Source organism: Trematomus bernacchii, unplaced genomic scaffold, assembly GCF_902827165.1.
Source record: "Trematomus bernacchii unplaced genomic scaffold, fTreBer1.1, whole genome shotgun sequence".
In the NCBI taxonomy this organism is placed as follows: Eukaryota; Metazoa; Chordata; class Actinopteri; order Perciformes; family Nototheniidae; genus Trematomus; species Trematomus bernacchii.
This window is the reverse complement of record NW_022988097.1, coordinates 2,691,900-2,709,379: the sequence shown is the minus strand read 5'-3', so window position 1 is coordinate 2,709,379 and position 17,480 is coordinate 2,691,900. Positions and strand designations below refer to the sequence as shown.

Here is a 17,480-nt window from a genome sequence, read left to right as displayed (position 1 = left end):
AATACAATACAATACAGCTTTATTTATACAGCACTTTAAACCTCCAGACCAAAGTGCTGTACAGGCAAATAAACAAAACAAAACATACAAAAAACAACACAGCACAGCTGTGTTTGTTCTGTTACAGCTAAGTTTACTCTTGTTTGCATTTTCTGGGCTATTCTTTGTGTGCCTATTGTGCCTAGTCGTGGTCCCTTTAAGAATCAGGATGACATCATCAGATGGGTGTGTCAGGTGATCATTAGAGAGGAAATAGGCAAAGCATGGCTCTGTGAGCCATGTGTTATTGTTTGTAAGAAATCCAGCTACATCTGCATACGTCTTAATGCCTTTGATCGCATCGTATGAAAGTATTGTTTATGTTTATGTTATTAACAATTACAGATGATTATATTTAGAAAATATTGTATTCTGTGGTGTCTAATGCTGGAGATCTTCCGAGTTGTCTCAATATTGTACAAGGTTAATGCAAGGAGAGTTAAATGAATAAATGTACAAATGGTTGATTATATGTTTAAAATATGATGCCATTTACTGTTAACTGTTTGAGTTCTAGAATTACAATAAATACATTAAAAAGCTTACAGTAAATATAACAAGGCAATTAATGTTAAAGCTGTGTTGATTTATATACATTGTGCATATTTGTGTATGTAGAAATGATCATAGAATTGATTATATTTTGTCTTGTTTATTTTTAGTTTCACACCATCCTCATACCATTAAACCTGTGGGCAAAGGATTCACGTCTTCAGAGTCTTGGTGTACGGAGGGAGTTTATCTGGCTGTTAAGCTATATACACTACATATACCGGGGACAGCACAGTGTTATTTTAGAACACAAAGGGCATGCAGGTGTCTCTAACTTGCCCCATGTGAACAGGTTTTAAGGGCTGGGGAGGACATCATAAACTCCCTGAATCAAGAACTTGATCCTCTGTTGGTTCCACCTCCAGATGTGCTGCCAGGTAACAATCCGCCCTATCGCCTGTTCCCACTTCATCCAGACACCCTGCTGTCACATGGCCACTGTACTGCTTGCCCGCTCTTCCTCTACTGAAGCAGGTACCTCCTCTTGAACCAGCTCCCGCCTCTCTTTTTGCGGTGGCAGTGCCGTACTGGGTGGACGTTATTATCCAAAGTCCAGCCCTGCCCTGTGCCACACTCCCAACCAGGTCCTTGTGCTTCAGCCGAGCCTCCGCCTGCTGAACTGCCTCGGCTGCCCTCCACTTCCTCCCGGTCCGCAGAACAATTCCTGGGCCGACCACTTTGAAAGGGAGCCTGAGCTTGTTAATGTTTCCATAAAGCCCAATGCTGCTCAGGCTGCGAGACAGGCCCAGCCATCTGCGGAGATAGTTGCTCACCGTGCACTCTAACCCTTCCACTACAGTCATGGGAACTTCATAGATAAGCAGAGTCAATAGGATTCTTGGGAGGATCCCGTGCTGGTAAATCCAGGCCTTGAATCTTCCGGGGAGCTCAGACGATGATGTCCTTTACCTTCTGTGGTATGTGGTGTCTCTCCAGTGCAACCCCAACAAGCTTGTGGGGTATTGAGTTGCCATATGCGTTGTTAAGGTCCAACCACTGCACCGCCAGGTCCCCTTTGCCCTCTCTCACCTCCCTGATGACCTGTGTCACCACTCCTTTGTGCTCCAGGCAACCAGGGACCCCCGGTATGCCTCCCTTCTGTAACAATGTGTCATTGTAGTTTTTGCTCAGGAGAAAGGTGGAGAGTCTCTTGGACACCAGACTGAAGAAGGTATTGCTCTCCACGCTAAGCAAGAAGATGACCCGAAATTGGTTGATGTTCTCAGATTTCTCCTCTTTCGGTATTTATACCCCTTTGGCGTATCTCCAAGACTGTGCAATCCTCCCTCTTCTCCAGATCCCCTTTCATCCAAAGGTGATAGAGTAGCTTCGGGCAGTCCACTTGGTCCTGGTGCTGAGCTAGATTTCGCCCTCCTCACAACTTCCTCAACTTCTCTCAGGAAAGGCTGTTGGTTCGGGTGGTGTTATCAATGCATTACACAGACCCAGTGGCTGGTCTCTCCCGGAGTCACTAAGTGCACTTGAGTTGACTGTTAATGTTGTCTCTGGAGCAGGTCAACCAGCCGCCCCTCTTTTAGCCAAGGAGCTGCTTGGTCAACTTGAAGGGGTTTGCCAGGAACGCCGCTCTCCTTATTGCCCTCTCTCTCGGCCTTCTCCTCTGGTTCACTCCTCTTCCTGAGGATTTCCCGAAGATCTGCTAGACCCTCTCAACTTCTCCTGACTTCTTGTACTCCCTCCTGAGAGACTTGATTTCTTCCCTGAGTTGCTGGATTTGCCTTGCTCTTAGGGTTGTTTTAACCACATATCTTATTTCAGGCGTTTAACCATAAACAGAAAACGGATGACTTTGAGACGAGGGAACCGAAAGTGGTAAAATGTTATTTCCGGGTTTTTAAATTGATGTTTAAACACTACCTTAGATGTTCTAAGCACATGGTCAAGGTTTGCATTCCATATTTCAGCTCCGCTAGTGAGTTTGAATTCTGGTTTTGATAACACGATAAAAAAAACAAAAAAACATTGTTTAATACATATACTACATATGTTTAGAGGTAACTGACCTGCCCAAACAGTCCAGGTCCACTTTAGTGTAGGACAGATAGGCATCATACTCCTTATTATCTGTAAAGAGAGAGACAGAGTGAGTGAGTGAGAGCACAGGGCATATTTTCACACTAAATCAAATTAACTGAATCGATTCTGAATTCTGATACTTCCTGGTCATTTCTACATCAGGATTTGAAGAGTACAAACTAAATCTTGGGAATATTCTGAGCAAGAAATCAGGCTTACTTATTCGAAATCAATACTGCAAAATGACTTGTTTTTCCTTGTCTTTCAGCTTGTTTGTTTATGTTAATGCTTTTTCAATATAACATTTGATACTGAGAGAAACATAAAGCCTAATAAAAAAAATGTAATTGATTACTTTGGTGTGTTTTTTTTAGTTGCTTTCTTTGACCTACGTCTACTTGATTAAATGTAATAATTCTCTATCTTTTATTTGATACCAACATACAGTGTAAGAAAATGTTTTTAGAGAGTACTTGTCCATGGTGAGTGAACAAGTGAGTTTGGCAATTTACTTGTCCATAGCTATACTTTGTGCATGCTGCACCTATTTTAAATATGATTAAATATCAACATAAAGCATACAAGAATCTGGGTTACTGTAACTAAGGTAACATTTTATTGTGTTTTTGTTCATATTTGGCAAGAAACATGCTATACAAGAATCTTCCTCTTGGGGCCACTGGAATCTTCTTCATCGGCATCGTATTTTACATTTTCCCACGGTTTTACGACACCGCTAACGTAAGTGAGCGGTAAGATTTTACTGCATCACACATAGGGATGGGTATCGTTAAGGTTTTAACGGTACTACTACTTTTATCGATACCGCTTATCGATCCGGTCCTTTAACGGTACTCTTATCGGTTCTTTAAAAACGCCTAACGGTTCTTCTGGAGGAAGATTGAGGTTGTGGTGGAACATTACGGGACATAATGTGTTGTTTAGACAAATTGCTCGTGTTACCGCCCTTACATGCTAAACTCTTATTGAACTTTTGGCAACGAGTATTGTCCACATCGAGACGGGTAAAGTTTAACCACACCTTGGAGCGCTAAGTTCTCACTGCCATCTCCGCCGTGTGTGTGTGTGTGTGTGTGTGTGTGTGTGTGTGTGTGTGTGTGTGTGTGTGTGTGTGTGTGTGTGTGTGTGTGTGTGTGTGTGTGTGTGTGTGTGTGTGTGTGTGTGTGTGTGTGTGTGTGTGTGTGTGTGTGTGTGTGTGTGTGTGTGTTGCATGTAGCAGCCGCGTGTGTGTAAACTGCCCCGCCCCCTCGCACACAGACGGGGGAGAGAGATCTCTCGTCTGGATTGGAAAGATCGAAAATACATCATAGACGCATTTTGTAGTCGTATTGCATATTAGAAACGCAGTTGGCGAAACTAAAACTGCAATATAATGTTTATGTAGCATAAATACATATGACATATCTTTTTTAAATGTCTCCAGTACCGATAAAAAGACCGATAACGTCGGAGCTTAACGGTACAGCTGTCTTTAATAATTCCGCCCCGGGGCCCGTTTAATACGTGGGCTCGGTACCCATCCCTAATCACATATGACAAAGAAGGAAACTTAAAGCGGTCGCAAACAACAATGGCGGACACGGACAATTTGCGAATGAGTTCTGCCTTTTGTAAGCTGAATTTATCAATAATTTGTCAATAAATATGGGCGAAAAACGTCACTTGTCCGTCGGACACGTCAATGGAAAGATGTACTTGTCCGATATTGTAAATAACACGTCCCGGACGATAGGACGTGTGCTTTTTCGCACACTGACATATCATACCTTTCCTGTTATTGTTTTCTAATATATAAGTACATCCCCTTGCTGATGATTACACCCCTCCAATCATCTGGTTTGTTACTAAATGTGACTGCCTTGCCCCCTCCTACCCGTCTGCTTTTTAAAATACTGTCACCGTTTTTACCTGTGGAGTTCTATGCAGTTTAAGGTGTCCAAATAAAACATGTTATTATTATTACTCACACAAAAACGCAAACTTATTATGGCTATGGTTGTGTGTACACATATACATTTATTTCAAACTGTTTTTTCAGAATGATTACGGTTTTGTCTTTCATGAGGTAAAAAAAAGGTTTAAAAATTAAATATACAAATAAAATAAATATCTTAGATTTAAAGGGGCCCAATGCTTCTGGGCTTTTCCCTTTCCTGTAGTGTGTTATAATGGTATTTGTGCATGTAAATGGTCTGCAAAGGCTAAAATCCCAAAGTTCCCTCCAGGGGGAGTTTATTTTAATGTATAATGCCTGTAAAGAAATAAGTTTTGTATTTAAGCAAAGTACACCAATTCACAAACCAAGTCAATTCCTAAAAAGTAATAAAACAATTTAAAAAAGCTTACCATCTTCAGTTTCATCGCTTCCAAAGTGCCTCCTGTAGCAGAGCATGATCTCCAGGTTGTAACACTTATAAATTGCAGTGAGGACTCCCAGCAGCAACAGTATGACCCCCAGACCACCAGCCAACTCCAGACGATACATGTCTACAGTCAGGAAAGAAAGAATCAATGAGACACTTCAAGATAAATAAAGATCAAAAGGAAAAAAGAAACAAATGTCCTGAATCAATAACTCACACTGAAACTCACATAAATAACCAAACAAAAACAGACAGTTACAATTGTATTTTTCTAAGCAATCACTGCAATATTAAGCGCTTTGATAACAATTACCGCCGAAGAAGCACAGTATTTAGAATTCACTGAGGGAGGCAAAAAATGACACACACTGCACATGATGTGCGAGACAGGTTAACATGACTTCTGATAAACCACATAGAGAAGCTGGTTTGCAATATTGCATTTATTAGCTTCTAATTATAAATATTTGTTAATTTTCTATAGAGAAATCTACTTTGTGGGAAGGTCAGATGCTGAATGTGTCATGGTTTTGGATTTATGTTTTCATTTTTCATCTTTTTATTTTGAAATGTTTTCCTCCTTGTGTCTTGTCTGGTCCTGCTTCCTGTGTTTGCCTTCCTGTCGTTAGTTTCCCTGAGCCTCGTCTCAATACCCCTCCTCGACTCCTCCTTTCCCTCACTCGCGTCCCTTCCTTGCGTCTTAGCTCCGCCTCCGTAAGATGCGAGCGAGAGACACGAGGAGGTGACGCGAGGACAGAGGAGTCCTCAGGTATTAATTGGGATGTCCTCGTTCACTCAAACGTCACTCTTAAACGACGTCTGTTAATGATGACATGTGCACAGCTGTATCCCCTCTCATCGGGCTTAACTGAATAACCCCTTAGAACCGGCCCATTTGTTGTTAAATATGTATTTAAATTATGAATCTTTCTCTTGTTAGTCAAGGAATTCAATGTATGATGGTTGGTCCTGCTTTTGTGTTCCGTTTTGGTGTAAAATGTACATTTCAATAAAATTATAATTATAATAATGTGAAAGCCTTTAATCTGAACATGTGTGTCCTGTAGATCCCCACATTCACCACAAACCCACATTCAGGACTGTGCATTTTAAATAATTTAACTACTCAATATTTTAACACAAAACAAAACAAATAATTGTTATTTATCAAGATCTAGCCATTTATGAAATAGCTTTCTTAATAGCTATGTTTTAGTGACGTTCAAGATCATTAAACATGACTTAAATTGTTAGTATAACCTTAAGAAATGAATTGCACATAATAATTCCCACGGAGCTGTGAGCACTTATACATTTATGTGACGCTTTTCCACTCATTCTTCCAGTTCTCTGTTTTCCTTTCTTGAAATCGACCAGCTGTGAAGGTGGGGGCGGGGCTTTTATACGCGAGTAGTGAAAACACTTCCGCGTAGTCTGCTCTCGTGTATCCTCCCTTTCGTCTCCTCCCGCACCCCTCCTCGACTCCTCCGTGTGCATTTCAGCTATTGGGACGTCCTTCAACATGGCGTGTCTTGATCGATTTCCGGGTCAAGTCCCGGAGGAGGGGAAGAGAGGAGTCGAGGAGGGGTATTGAGATGAGCCTCTGGTGTGTCTGATTGTCTGATTGTGTTCACCTGTTGCCCTTGTGTTTCTGCCTCCCCTGCCCAGCTGTGTCTTGTCCTGTGATTACCCTTCTGTGTATTTAGTCTTGTCTTCCCCTGTGCTCCACGTCTGTTACCTGCCTGTCGTTTCATGTCCATGCTACCTGTCGTCTCTTCGTGTCCATGTTCCCTGCCTCGCCTATGCTCGTCTATGCTTGTCCATGTCTCCTGCCTGTTCCCGTCTGTAAGTTTGTTCCTGTCTGTCGTGCTCCCCGGTTTTGTTTTTGTTAATTAGTTTCTTGTTTTTCCTGTCTTCTATTTTTAATAGGGCTGTCAAGTTAACGCGTTAATAACGCGTTAACGCAAAAAAAAATTAACGCCACTAATTATTTTAACGCGATTAACGCATGTGTATTTTTTGTCCTCGGCCGCCGTAGTTTCAGAGCGCATCGAGTGTAAAATACCATCGACAAGCTGATGCTGACAGCCCCGCTCCTGCTGCCCGCTTGTGGCAGACCACACTTCCACGCTCACTGGCAGGCCCGGACTGGCCATCGGGAGGACCGGGAGGGAGTGTGTATGTGTGGCGCGACTCGCGCGAGCGAGGCACACCTTACGTGTTGTTGTTGTTAGCATCTGGTGCTAGCTAGCTGCGCTAACGGATATAAGGAGCTGTTTCAATGACATTTCGCCGACAACTGCGCTGAGCACTTGACTTTATGCAGGTAGCCAGACAGTGGGACATTGTACGAAAAGTCAGCACACTCAGCACGGATAGTACGCGCAACATGATTGCAGCGTCCAGGCAGCTCCCATTCGAGCATATATGCCTTGAGCTGCACATAGCTCCAACGATCCATCACAGTGTCTCCACACACACACACACACACACACACACACACACACACACACACACACACACACACACACACACACACACACACACACACACACAGTATTATTGTATGAGAGAGGTTCCAGGTTGAATTGAGGCGAATATTTGTAATGTTCAGAGGTTGTTGTGTTTAATATTCATGAGAATATTTGTCATTGTTCAAATGATAATAAACAAACATATAAAGCATATTTGTCCACTCATATGTTGATAAGAGTATTAAAAACTTGAAAGATATCCCTCTAAGGTACATTTAGAACAGATAAAAAATGTGCGATTAATTTGCGATTAATCGCGATTAACTATGGACAATCATGCGATTAATCGCGATTAAATATTTTAATCGACTGACAGCCCTAATTTTTAATAAAGCTCGCTTTTTGTTAACAAACCTTTTTGTATTTTTTAACTGCACTTGGGTCCTATTTTCCCCAAACCTGACAGAATGAATATCAAAATTACAGCTTACCTGTGTTCAGGTTCAATGTGCAACTTTTGAGTGCACTCATACTCGTGTTTTATAACAATAGTCTCAACATATGTTTTTTTAAAACGCCATATGAGGTCAAGCATCATAATACTTCATGATTGCTAGAGGGTCTTTATTGACTACACACGGAGATAGTATCAACGCTATTTTCATAGTTTTACATGCACAATAGTGTGTTTGTTCAATGTTGAGATTAATTTATGATGCTATTAATGCGCAGAGCCTAGTGCTTAAAACTGCTGGTTATGTTTTGTTTCTTTGGTTACCTCTCCTGCTAGCTTGTGCCAATAATTTGGCTTAGTCGGGCAGCACCGCTCTCTCCGTAGAAACACAACCGCAACGTCAGCAGAACCATTTTACCATTGGTCATGTGAATGCAGATTGAATAAAATGTTGACTACAAGTTGACAAACACATAAAGTCAGACTCAACACACAGAGTATGTTGACTTGACAGAGAGAGATAAATTACCTCACATCAGTGTGTGTCTGTGTGTGTGTGTGTGTGTGTGTGTGTGTGTGTGTGTGTGAATGAATGAATGAAGGATAGTGCTTTCATAGGCAATATGAGAGTGTATGGGAGATTAATGAAACATGGCTTGTGAATGACACCATTGCCATCTCACAAACACGCACCCACGCACACTTCTGTAATCAAAAGGTAATCTACTAATCTGCAATCGAAATTCATTGTTTATTTTGTGTTTCATTTTAAAGCATTTCACATATGTATATATCTTTGCTTCATTTAATAAATGTTTCTTCCCATTTTTATCTCGTTTGCCTTTTTTTTTCTGTATACTGTACATTAAAACCTGAGAATCCAGGATATATTATCAAACTGAATGATGTAAGATTCAGATTTTAAAAAAGGACAGAAAAACACTAAGACATTTTTGAAAATATAGCTATATTGTAATATTAATTATATTAATTTTACAATGGTCTCTCGTTTTACAGTATATAATCTGTGTTACTACATTTTCACCAGTAGACGTCTCTCCAACTCTACTCTGAGCAGCGACACCACCTTTACACAGAGATGCTGTGGGTAGAGGTGGGAGGGTAAGTGACAGGGGGGACAGGGAGGGAGGGAAAGCTGCTGCTTTTAATTACGCTGCACTGTAACTTTTATTCATGTATTGTACTGTATACCTATGTTGTTCTATGTTTTCACATTCTCTTTCCATTTTAATGTCTGTTTTTAAATGCAATATTTCTTAATGCTCTTAATGTTATTCATTTTTGTAAAGCACTTTGTGTTGAAAGGTGCTATATAAATAAACTTGCCTTGTAGTAACACGGACAGCACCTTGTGGAATTTTATAATCTCCCTTTTTTCCATTCCTCACTTTTCTTGCATTTGCTTCATTGGAAGAGCATTGAGCATCTGTTGCCCAGCTACATTTTCTAGAAACAACAATAATGGTGATAAACTAAACAAATAGCCTTAAAGTTAGTCTCTAAATGTACCATCTGTCTCGTCTTCCATTTATACCACGACATGCTGAAATGCCTGTGTCCACATTAAGCCTTTTTCTGAGCGACATGTTTTTAATTGATCTAAATTATAACAGAGCGCATACCGCCGGAAAAAGCGCAGAACCCAGCACCTTCTTTTTTAGCACCTTCCCTTTCCGAATGCCTCAAGTAAAACATTTTAAACTTTTCAGGAAAGCGCCGGTGACGTCACTGTATAAATTGCAAGAAAAGCATTTTTTTGTCATGACGGTCCGACGTAAACTATCAGAACAGAGACTTCTCAAACTTCTCCAAACTCTAATCCACAAAGTTTTTTAAACATATTGTCAAAATCGAGCTTTCAAACCAACAGAGGAACCCCCTTTAATGCAGCCTCACATTGTGTCTGATTTGTTCTTGAAAGATGGTGGCCTCAGATAATCCAACATTTGCTTTAGCCAATCTCAAACCATAAAATCTACTTGGAAAGAATGACTGGCATTTAGAGTGGAACTATAATATTATTTGATGTTCACACTTTTGGGTCATTGTTTTGGGTTTCTATTAGAAGATGATTTCATGCTTTAATGTTCTTTCTTTCTCATACCGTCTGTCTGGATATACCTGTATTTGGCCTCTGTCTGAAACGCTCAGTTTTAGCTCCTGTTTCTTTAGGACCCCCCTCTCTCAATGACCAGTCTCTGATTAGCTTGGGAGAAGATTGGCAAAGGTAGTTTTCAAGCCGTGGGTGGAGAAATCCCATGCATTCTGACCTAAGCAGCCCACACTCTGTTGGTGGGTAGATGCTCCTGATACACACGTGTGTGCAAAAGCAACGAAGAAGTGTGTTTTTCAAAATACACTCACCGGCCACTTTATTAGGTACACCTTGCTAGTACCGGGTTGGACCCCCTTAATTCTTTGTGGCATAGACTCATCAAGTTTTTCTCTTTTTATGACCATTCTCTGTAAACCCTAGAGATGGTTGTGAGCCAAAATCCCAGTAGATCAGTAGTTTCTGACATACACAGACCAGCCCGTCTGGCACTAATAACCATGCCACGTTCAAAGTCACTTAAACCACCTTTCTTCCCCATTCTGATGCTCTGTTTGAACTTCACCAGGTTGTCTTGACCATGTCTAAATGCATTGAGTTGCTGCCATGTAATTGGCTGATTAGATATTTGCTTTAACGAGCAGGTGAATAGTTGTACCTAATAAAGTGGCCAGTGAGTGGATATGTCACCATGTAAAACCTCATATGACGCTGAAGCTCTTGTAACTTGACAAAAATGGAGATCACTTTAAGATACATTCCTTTGACAAATTTCGAGACAAGACAGCTTATTAAAAAAGGTAATTGTTGAAAATCCTCCTGCCTATTTGGTCTTGTGGGAGGCGGGGCTTAGCTTACACCTACCAGGCCACACCTGAACTCATTTAAGGCCTGAATCAGCCCTGCTCAGTCCCTGGGTGTTTTTCAATGTCGAGTACGCTTGCTTGGTAGCACATGTCTTCCGAGTCACTTCCTTCAGAAACGAGGCAAGAATACTTCCTGGCATTCGGAGAACGAAGAGTGGAACAGGCGAGCAAGTGTGCAGGTGTGCGTCATATGAGAAGCCCCGCCTTACATTTTCCGCCACAGATTTGGGGAAATTGGTACGTGCGCAAAGCATTGTGGGGATTTTAAGTTGGCGTAGTTTTGGCACAATTCTGTTGTACACACCGACGTTAACAGCAGCCCCGTCTGTGCACACGGCGACCGACTCTGTCGTCCCGTGAACTAAGCGCCTTCTGGAAAAGCTTCACAAGTTCGTCGGTACGCAAAGGTGCTTAGTGACACAAGTGACGTTACGCATTTCAGATGTTTGCCGCGCATGCGTACCTGCGTACCAGTTATGTGCACCCCTGGTTATGCATGATGTTTTATATCCATTTTACAGTGGGGTTAAACACAATTAAATGCAACATTTCTATTAAAGTATTAAACGCAGACTATATAGAAAAACACACAGCTGTGCTACTGCCTCAACAACATTAAGGGAAGAGAGCTAGGTTATGCGGCAACTGGCGAACAGAGCACATTTTTTACTAGACATAGAACAGTTAACAACCCCTTGTGAATGCAAACACATGCTTTAATTGCACAAAAAATACTTGGAGAAAAAACGTCTCCAAGTCAAAAGCTTGATAGTTACGGCAACATTTATTCGTTTTTCTACTCTGTCTATGTCGAATTGGATGCTGTTTCTGACACTGTGATATGACAAAATGCAGAGTGCTGACTTATTTAGAGAACCAACTAATTAAAGTCGACTCACTTTACACTAGGGAAGTGCGAAAGACTACACTCCGCACTTCAGACTGTTGCAATAACACCTATTCAACATTGGTCTAGGATGCATTTTTAACCCCCTCACCCCCTTAAGGTGGTTTGACAATCAGATGGATCAAAAGAGTGGCGGAGAAATGAGTCCTAAAACATGCAAATGACTTAGCATTTTCTAAGTCAACATTTTTGTTTAGAAGACGGACATAAGGTCTGTGGTAATCACAAGCTTAAGAGATTTTTATGTTTGAATGTCTGAAGCTTCTATGTGTCCAAAAAATGGCAGCTGCTAACAAATTATGAAATAAGACTTCCAAACGTTGTCACGCAGAACATTAGCCACCTTTAGCTTAGCTGTTGTGATGTGGAGTCATGCCACCATGATGTAGTTTAATGTAGCAAAAAGTTAGATTTTTATATTGCATTTAAACAATCATAAAGTGGTGTTAAAATGTGCATATTACCCTGCTTAATAAATCATGTAAGTATCATAAATGTGTGTTTGCCAAATCAATTGCTATCATCTAAAATCCTATGGGAAAATTCCATTGGTTTGTGTCGAGGGAGCCAAGTAGTGCTTACTTCTGGGTTGACCTTCTAGGTTGCACTTGGCTTCTTTAACACTAGAACCGCCAGAGGTTTTTGTATACCTAAAACCGCCACCTGGGTCAAATTAGAATGCATTGATTTTCAAGGTAAAATGTTCTTTTATTGAACAGTGAGTTTTGATCGCACAGGGATGAAACGTATACCAATAGAATCTGTGGACTCTCAGCTTTTCATATGATATACAGGGCTCGACATTATAAATGGCCCGCTGGCCCGGAAGCATTATTTAGACACCCCGGCCAGCATAACGTACTTTCAACTCGCCCCACAGCTGTTTGCTGCGGAGCGCAGCGCGAGCAGTCTCCCATGAGCGGCAGCGCACTCCTTCACTACAGACTGTCTCTATCTCTCCCTCTCTCTATCTATAACTATCTATCAATATATCTATCCATCTATCTCTCTCTCTCTCAATCTATCTCTCAATCTATAAGGAACCGCAGTAGACAAAAGGCGTTGCTAAGCAACACGTCATGTTTATATGAAAAGGGGTGGGGTCAATATGACCCGCTGGGCGGAAATAGGTATAAATGGCAATTTTTTTGGCGATGACTTCATATTGACAATTTTTAACAACATAGGGTGCTACATAACACACTTTCAGGAAAAGTCACGGACTGGGAGACTGTAATATTTGATTGAAAAAAAGTTACATACAATAAAAAACAGCTCTGGGTCAAATTGACCCGATTGGCGGTTCTAGTGTTAATATGCAGTAGCTCGGTTTGGGGCCCTAACTTCCCTTCTCTTCCCAAATTAGTCCTCACTACACTGCCTAAATCTCTATTTTTTGCTTCTCAAGGTTCAAGGTTCTTTATTTTGTCATACAAACATAGTTACAGAGTAGTTATGCCGATGAAAATCTTAGGTCACAGGCTTCTCCAACAGTGCAACACAATAACACAGATAAACAGAAAAATATAGTGCAAGTAAATAGTAAATAGTAAATACAAAAAGAAAAATAGTTTAAAAAAGTGAACATAATTACTAAGTAGCAGATGAATGTTATGGATGTTGTTTCAACAGTTCAGGTGTTTAACAGATGTTGTTTCAGCAGTTCAGGTGTTTAGCAGTCTTATTGCCTGTGGTATGAAACTGTCTCTGAATCTGGTGGTTTTAGTCCGGATTCTGCGGTAACGCCTGCCAGACGGCAGCAGACAGAACAGTTTGTGGCTGGGGTGATGGGGGTCTTTTATAATCCGGAGGGATTTCTTCCTGAGCCGCTGGGAGTAAAGGTCCTCCATGGATGGCAGCTCCGTCCTGGTGATGTTCTGTGCAGTTTTCACCACCCTCTGTAAAGCCTTACGGTTGAGGGCGGTGCGGCTGCCGTACCAGGCCGTGATGCAGCCTGTCAGGATACTCTCTATCGTGCACCTGTAGAAGTTGCAGAGTATCCTGGAGTCCATATTGAACCTCCTCAGCCTGCGGAGGAAGAAGAGCCGCTGTCGAGCTTTCTTGGTGATGGTGGTGGTGTGAAGGGTCAGTGTCAGGTCCTCAGTGATGCGGACCCCGAGGAACCTGAAGCTGCTGACTCTCTCCACCGTAGTCCCATTGATGGCGATGGGGGCGTGTCCCTCTCTCTGCTGCTTTCTGTAATCCACAATCAGCTCTTTTGTTTTGCTGATGTTGAGATGGAGGTTGTTATCCTGGCACCAAGATGTCAGGTTTTCGACCTCCTCTCTGTACGCCGCCTCGTCGCCGTCTGTGATCTGGCCGATGACGGTCGTGTCGTCAGCAAACTTCACGATGGTGTTGGAGCTGTGTATGGCCACGCAGTCGTGAGTGAACAGGGAGTAGAGGAGAGGGCTGAGCATGCAGCCTTGAGGGGCACCGGTGTTGAGGATCAGGGTGGAGGATGTGATGTTTCCCACCCGCACTGCCTGGGGTCTGCCCGTCAAGAAGTTCAGGATCCAGTCACAGAGGGCGCTGTTGAGCCCGAGGTCTCTGAGCTTGATGACCAGCTTGGAGGGCACAATGGTGTTGAATGCTGAACTGTAATCAATGAACAGCATTCTCACATATGTGTTCCTCTGGTCCAGGTGTGAGAGGGCAGTGTGGATGGTGAGGGCTATGGCGTCGTCTGTGGACTCCTCCAAATCTCCAGCTCTGTGCGCGATAGTACGCGCTTTCAACTTGGTACGCACCTCGCTGTTTATCCAGGGCTTTTGATTTGGGAATGTTCGTACAGAAACCTTCGGTACCACGTCATCGATGCATTTCCCAATGTAGCAGATGACCGTATCCGTGTGTGTGTTGATGTTATTGTCCTCAAACACACTCCAATCCGTAGATGCAAAGCAATCCTGCAGTGCTGAATCTGACTCCACACTCCATCGCTGTACTGTCCTTGTTACCGGTCTGTCCCGTTTAAGTTTCTGCCTGTAAGCAGGCAGCAGCAGCAGTGAGATGTGGTCTGATTTGCCGAAGAGAGGGCGAGGGAGAGCCTTATATCCATTTCGAAAAGGGGAATAAACATGGTCCAGTATGTTTCCCCCGCGCGTCGGGCAGCTGATGTGTTGGTAGTACTTCGGCAGGACCTTCTTCATGTTAGCGGTGTTGAAATCTCCGGCCACAACGAACGCCATCTCTGGCCGTGAAGTCTTGGTCTTGTCGATAATCCCAAACAGCTGATCGAGTGCCGTGTTGTTGTCGGCGAGCGGCGGAATATACACTGCTGTTATCACAACAGATGTGAATTCTCTCGGCAGGTGAAAAGCCCGGCATGTGATCATGAGGTGCTCTAAATGAGCGGAACAGTCCGAAGAAATAATCCTCACATCTGTGCACCAGTTGTTATTAGTCATTACACACACACCGCCTCCTTTACTTTACCCCGAGTTAACTGTTCGGTCCTGGCGAAAAATAGTGAATCCGTCAGGAACAATGGCGGATAGCGGGGTTGAGCCAAGTCTCAGTGAGAATTAACACGTTACAGTTCTTAATGTCCCGTTGAAAAGCAATCCGACTTCTGAGTTCATCTAGTTTATTTTCAATGGATTGAACATTAGCCAGAAGAATACTCGGAAGAGGGGGTCAGTTTTCTCGTTTCCTCAGTCTGACCAGCAGCCTGATACGGGACCCCCGCTTTGTCTTCCTCCTGCGTCTCTCAGGTAGGACGGCAGGAGGCAGCCATGGTGAATCTCCATTGTCTGTCGGTGGGTTATTGTCCACAAAGTTTCTGATGTGAAGAAGTTCCTCTCTGCTATATTGGATAGCAGAGTTGGTGCGGTCGGCTTGCATGTTGTGAACCATGCTAAAAGCAAACGGCAAAAAGTAAACAAAATACGATAAAGGGCGCATTCTATGAAGCAAATAAGATTGGAGTCTATTGTTAGCCCTAACTCGACATTCACAAACCTTTGAGTGACATGAGAGAAACCATGTCCTTCTTGTCCCTGTCTATTTTTCTGTCTGTCACTTTCTCTCAATCCCTCCACTCTCCTGACAGCTCTCTCTCTCCACGTTTTCTTTCGAGTAAGACTCTTTTCATGGTGGCTGAAGGCAGCTTTCTGCTCTGTCGGTTACAATAAGTGGATGTTTATGGTGTGTGTACTGAAGGTGAGTGTGTGGCTGCAGTACACACACCACTGTGAGTACATGTGTGCAACATAGATGCATCAACCCATTACCTTGGGTCACCGCATGCTGAGAGCACACCCTAATTCAATCACACACACAGTGCATGAAATCAAGCTTTAGTAACTTGTGCTAACTTAGGGTACCTTGTTTAGGCTGTCGTGTTGTGTTCAGGCGCCCAAATGTGACCATATTAGTTTCAAGGCTTCAGGCCAGGAGGCGCCGTCACTGTCTGTTGGCTTGTTAGCCTGGTTAGTGAACTTGCACAAATAGGAGCCTATAGGCTACCATGTCTTAGCACATGGTTATGTTTCAGTTTAATTTAAAAGTTTTGGTAACTGACTCTGTAGTTAGTTCATACACATCACTGTTCACTACGTCATGACTATCTTTAGCTCAGTCTATGTTAAGTTAGTCTGTTGCTTTCAACAGTTTTGTTTAGTTCAGAGAAAATCTTGGCCGGATAAGCACCGTTTCCTTTTTTTGTTCCATAGTTCTCTATTTGTAAATATAATAAAACCAATTAATTGAAAACATATACAATAACATAAGAAAATGCACTTATAACATATGTATAAGACTGATGTATATACTTGCCACCAATTTAGACATAAAACATGTTAAGTCACGGACGTTCATTTTAAAGATTTATCAAAACCAAATGTAATCCAGTAGAAAATCTATTTTCCTCGAAATATAATTCATTTCTGTTGTAGTGTTTGTCTGTGTTTGTTTAGCCCCTTTTTTCTATTCAATATGTGTGTCTTTGTAGTCACTTGCTGTCTCTTTGTAGTTGGTTCGTGTCTCCCTGTGGTCTTTTGGAGTCTCTTTGAAGTAGCTTTTAGTCACTTAAATGTTTTTTTTGGTCTCTTTTGGGTAATTTTTAGTCTGTTTGTGGTTGTTTTGAGTCTCGCTTTGGTCTTTTTGAGTCTCTTCGAAAATGCTTTACGTCACTTAAGTTTTTTTATGTCTATTTGTAGTCCTTTTGATTCCCTTTTGAAGTTGAACTAAGGCTTCTGTATACGTGTCTGATCACACAAACATAAACACACACAAATACACATTTCTGTACTAATCCAGTTCATTACGGTTATTAAGCATTTAACAACTTATGTGGTAACTTGCCAAAGTGCTTTGTTTTGAACGTTCATCACTATAATAATCAAAAGGAGAAATATGAACGTTACTTTTTTAGTGAAATTATCAAATAAAGTCAATATTGACAGTGTTTACTGAGTTGTGTGGGGTTTCTTAAACTTTTAAAAACACGTTTGAATGATGGCCTAACAAGTTTATAATAAATACATTTGTATTTATTTTAAAATCTTTTCATACAATCATACGTGTTTGGATTCATGTGGATTAATACGTGTGGACCGGAGGACGAGGGTGACAAGCATAAGTTTCACTTTACTTTTTTATTTAAATTCTAACCTTGGTCATGAAGAATATATTTCTCTGTTGTCCATGTTCATAAAGCATAAAACAACACCATAAGAGCATGGTGCAGAGTC

General features: G+C 41.9%; 1 protein-coding gene across 1 annotated transcript in view; it reads right to left on the bottom strand.

Moving 5' to 3' along the window:
• The window catches only part of il1rapl2 (interleukin 1 receptor accessory protein-like 2), a 424,793-nt gene that overhangs the window by 16,737 nt on the left and 390,576 nt on the right, over positions 1 to 17,480 (bottom strand). Inside the window, exons 9-10 of the mRNA XM_034121393.1 lie at positions 4,993 to 5,133; positions 2,613 to 2,673 (exon numbers count right to left, since the gene is read on the bottom strand). Coding sequence (XP_033977284.1) covers positions 2,613 to 2,673; positions 4,993 to 5,133 — 202 coding nt within the window. The remainder of the gene's footprint in view (positions 1 to 2,612; positions 2,674 to 4,992; positions 5,134 to 17,480) is intronic.